The 4,395-nt window shown below is 45.3% G+C and overlaps 1 protein-coding gene across 1 annotated transcript; it reads right to left on the bottom strand.

The window, feature by feature from the left end:
- Positions 1-1,260: 1,260 nt before the first annotated feature.
- On the bottom strand, positions 1,261-4,173 carry xbp1 (X-box binding protein 1). Its single transcript, XM_041936811.1, is given in 6 exon segments — positions 1,261-2,322; positions 2,467-2,574; positions 2,577-2,633; positions 2,744-2,860; positions 3,198-3,294; positions 3,813-4,173. Coding segments are annotated over 6 exon segments (1,188 nt in total). The 5' UTR covers positions 4,046-4,173; the 3' UTR covers positions 1,261-1,746.
- Between the last annotated feature and the right edge of the window lie 222 nt (positions 4,174-4,395).

Below are 4,395 nucleotides of genomic sequence, written 5' to 3'. Positions count from 1 at the left end.
TCCTCGTGATTAGAATAAAGGCCTGAAGGGGAAGGTGTGTTCCTCACTCTGCCTATTCTCTTCACACCAGGCCAATTCAACAACAATACTTCTACTGACCTGTTTCTGCCGGGAAGTAGAGACGAAAGCTGTCTCGGGTTAGACTCCCAGGAAACTCCCAGTTATATTAGAAGTGTTATGTAATACAAGCAGGCCTCCTTCTCAGAAAAGCAAGGTTGTGCTGCCACATGAGAGATAGGGCTTATAAACACGGTGTCCGCACATGTATGAGATTTTTTCACAAATGAGGATAGGAGAGTCGGACAAGTAGCTGTGGAAACTTAATACCGATGGACCATTGAAACTAAATTTGACCATAAGATTCAAGAGAATGGTGAAGTCATGCATGTTGATTTCACATATTGGAGAGTTTAAGATAACATAAATGACATTTGTTAGTTTGATAAGTGTTCTGTAAAAATACTCCTAGTACCCTAACCTTTGACCCCCCCACATACTGAACTAAGAGCTCAGCAAACATTCAGCTGTCTAATTAACCCTCATTTGCATAGTTGAAACTGCTGTTTCCACTGATTGAATTGTAAGATCAAGCTACAAGCACATGATTCTCAGGAGGAGTTTCACTAAACCGCATTATTCACCCTTTTTTTTTATTGAAACCTCTGTGAAGGCAGAGAGATGTCTCAGTGGTTAGAAAATATTTTTGTTAGGGCTGAAAACTAACATTCATTTTCAGTGTTGACTAATCTGTCAGTTTTATGAGCCTTTATACTTTATTTTGGCTTGTGACCCCTTCAGATGAAGCTATTTCTACTTGCGACCCCTCGTCACGGGGTATGGCATTAATGGAGTTCTAATCACTTCAAACACCAAGTGTCAGACAAAATAAAATGTGATACTGTGGAACATGTTTTCTTTGTTAGCTAGATTTATCCTCAGACCGCTTGGACACCAAGGTTGGGAACCATTGGTTTAGTCTGTGAAATATCACAAAATAGTGCAAAAAAACCCACCCATCTCAATTTTCCAGGGGTCAGCTTCAGATTGCTGGTTCTGTGCCACCTTCAGTCCAAAATCCAACAATATTTGGTGAACAGTACTGTATAAAGCAGTACAACAACATTTTAGAAGCTGTTACCTGGTAAATTTCAAACAACAGCCAATGAAATTCGTCAACTAGCTGCTTAACTTTTCCATGGATGGAGATGTATACTGTTCTTCTTTAAACATTGCTGCAATAACTGAAACAAAGAAGTGAGATGCAATGCAAAATTTTTTTAATGCAGTAATTAGACTACATGGAGAGCGTTCAACAAATTAGAAGAAAGCGTTTTTACATGTGGACATACAAAGACTCCGAAGCAGAATACACAAATAAATAATATATTTAAATGATCGGTCCCCATCCCCCTATTAATTTACAGAAATACTGAATTCCACACACGTTCGTCTTGAACGGCGAGTGAAAGATTTGTAATCAATCTTGAATCCCCTGCGGTAATTAACTGATGCCAAAATAAGCTGTCATGAACTCCATCTCCCACAAGTCAATGCAGCATCGCCAGTGGTACAGACCTGCTGTAATAAAAAGGAGATTATGTGCTTAACTTTAGCCAATATACGAGCAGGTTCAGTGGTGTTCTATGTTACTATGAAGCTTTATCTGCTTATCTGTAGTTAGTGAACACTACACAATAGCTCTTAAATGTACATATATCTTATAACTTATTGGGCTAGGGGTTGGATTCAGACACTAATAAGCTGGGGGAAGAGTTCATTGGCGAACATGTCGTCCCAGGAGCTCTCGGAGCACAGGGGAGAGGACATGTCGCTGAAAGGGGAAGGGGACCCTTCGTATCCGGAGTCGCTGTAGGTGTCCGCCAGGCAGGCTTCCTTATCCAGGCCACTGAGGGCAGGGGAGGAGGTTCCAGAGAAAAAGTCATCCACCTGACTGTGACTGTCACAGCTGGGGATGACCACCTCCTCAGGCTCGTCCTTGACGCAGACGGTCTCATCCTCGACCACCACCTCCGCAACGTTAAAGGTAGCCTCGTCAATCTTCTCCTCTGCCTCGCTCTCCGAGTCGCTGCACTGCCCGCCGCTCACCTCCTCCACGGGCTTGGTGTAGATGTGGTCAAAGTGGATCAGTTCATTAAGGGCCTCCAGCTTAACTGATGGGGACCCCAGAGTCGCAGGTGTGGTGGGAGGTACTGGGTTCCCCCCTCCGACCAGCTGCACCTGCAGCTCCTGGCACTCCTGCTCACAAGACTTGAGGAACAGCTCCGGGTCAAGGATGTCCAGAATGCCCAGTAGCAAATCAGACTACAGAGGAGGGGGAGAAAACAGGAGATTAGCCTAGTAACCCATGACCTGTCTGGTGTCATTACAGAGCTTTCTTAGAAACAGGATTGAAATCTCCAGACACGACTTTCAATAATAAAGGAGCCATCTTAACCAGAAACGTACCTCATTGTCTGTAGAGTCAGGACCATCTGTATCCATTGAGAAGTCTTCAGATTTAAGGACTGCTGGGCCTGCACCTGCTGCGGAGGCACACGTAGCCTGAGTGCTGCGGACTCAGAAGACCCGATCCCCAAATCTGCTTCGTTCCCGGTGGACAACAGACCTTGAACCTGTGACAAAAACAACGGGAAGAGGGTGAATTGAAGTTACTCCACTCGAAAGACTGACAGTCGCCACAGGCCGAACCCGTCCCCCTCCACCGCCCGCACTGCGATCTCACCTTCTCTTTGGAGTCGAGGGTGTCCAAACAAAGTCTCTGTCTCAGTTCTTCATTTTCTGTCAGTAAGCCGCTTGTCTTTTCCCGAAGTAGCCTGTTTTCAATGTGAAGTTTCTGATTCTGCGGGAGGAAAAACGAACGCATGTTTGTACTTGAAACTCGCAACCGTTTAACAGAACAGCAACAGAAACTGCACCACTGTTTCATATGAAACACTAAACACACAAACTGGTGTACTTGTTATCATCATAGCTGATTCAGTTTAACTATAAGTGGAATGTATTCAGTGATATCTAAATAATGGGGATATTTTTGAGTTGTTCGACAACAGGTGACACAAATAAGGTGGTGTCATGAGGAAAGTTGATGTCCAATAAACATTCTGGTATGAGCGTCCAGGCGTTCCTAGCTACACCAATGTCTGAAGATGCCACACACACACACAAAAAAAAATCACCTCTAGCTCCAACTCTAGGACTTGCTGTTCCAGTTCCCCCATTTTGGCCTTTTTCCTGTCTCTTGCTGTCTGAGCTGCGACTCTGTTCTTGAGTTTCCTGGAAGAAAAAAAAAAAAGTAGGTGAAGGGAAAAAAAACAGGAATTTGACACATTCTTTCCATGATGCTGACAAAGCCCACTGACATGATTTGGGCTCACGGTGCTGCGCAATCACCGGCCATGTTCCTGCCACGCAGGCAGACCAGGATATCAATGTCCTGCTCTGTCACAGCAGAGCCGGGGGGGTCCACGGATAGTCAGATCACTCCGACAGCACTTTGACAAGATCGTTCAAAGTCCGAAGGTGATACAATACACACGTTAAAGGGATTTAACGGCTTCACGAGGAGACTTTGACTGGCCTATTTGTTATAGAATATGACGCAACACTGGCCTTGTTCTTCTGAGCAGCGATTTAAACGTCACATCAGTTTTCTTATTGTTCTACAAATGGATCAATATCTCTGGGCGTGCCCCCGCAGTAATCCCTTGAACAATGACCGGGTTTACCCTTTAAAAATAAAATGTTACCACCGGATATAATAGTAAATAAGGGATTTTTTTTGTTGCACCAACCTGCGAAGTGCTTTCTCCTCCGGACTCAAGTGTGTGAGCCTCTGTCTCTTTCGTATGGGCGGCCCCACAGAGGAGTTGGACTCTGAATCCGACGACGCCTGGCTGGCAGCGGACGGTAAAACGACAGAGATGGGCCGGCTGAAGCCTGCCTGTGAGCCGCCAGAGCCGCTCTGTTTCCCGGATATCAGGAGCACTTTGTGTGCTCCCCCGGTCCCTGCTGCTACCACCACCATTTTAGTATATCCCACTGGAGCGGTCTGAAATCTGAAATAATCGGGTATCCGTACTGAGGTCAGTAGAAACCTTAAGGTTTCACTAGTCACCCGATCCCCGGTTACTCTCAACTGTTCAACAAGATGGGCTGCGCCTGCGATCTTTTTCTACTGTCGTGGTCACAGCCGATTGGCTCCCAGCGGCTTTGACGGCACTCGTTTTACGGCCTGTGATTGGTCGCTGATGTAATTTGCATTTTAAGTTTCGTAGTGCATGCAAAGTAAATGTACTGAAAAATGTACTCAAAGGTCCTGGTAAGTGGAATTTCCCGTCAAGAGTCCGTGTTCCTTTCTATTTCATGTCAACAATA

Source organism: Chelmon rostratus, chromosome 5 (genome assembly GCF_017976325.1).
Source record: "Chelmon rostratus isolate fCheRos1 chromosome 5, fCheRos1.pri, whole genome shotgun sequence".
Lineage (NCBI taxonomy): Eukaryota > Metazoa > Chordata > Actinopteri > Chaetodontiformes > Chaetodontidae > Chelmon > Chelmon rostratus.
This window is presented reverse-complemented; position numbering and strand designations above follow the sequence as displayed.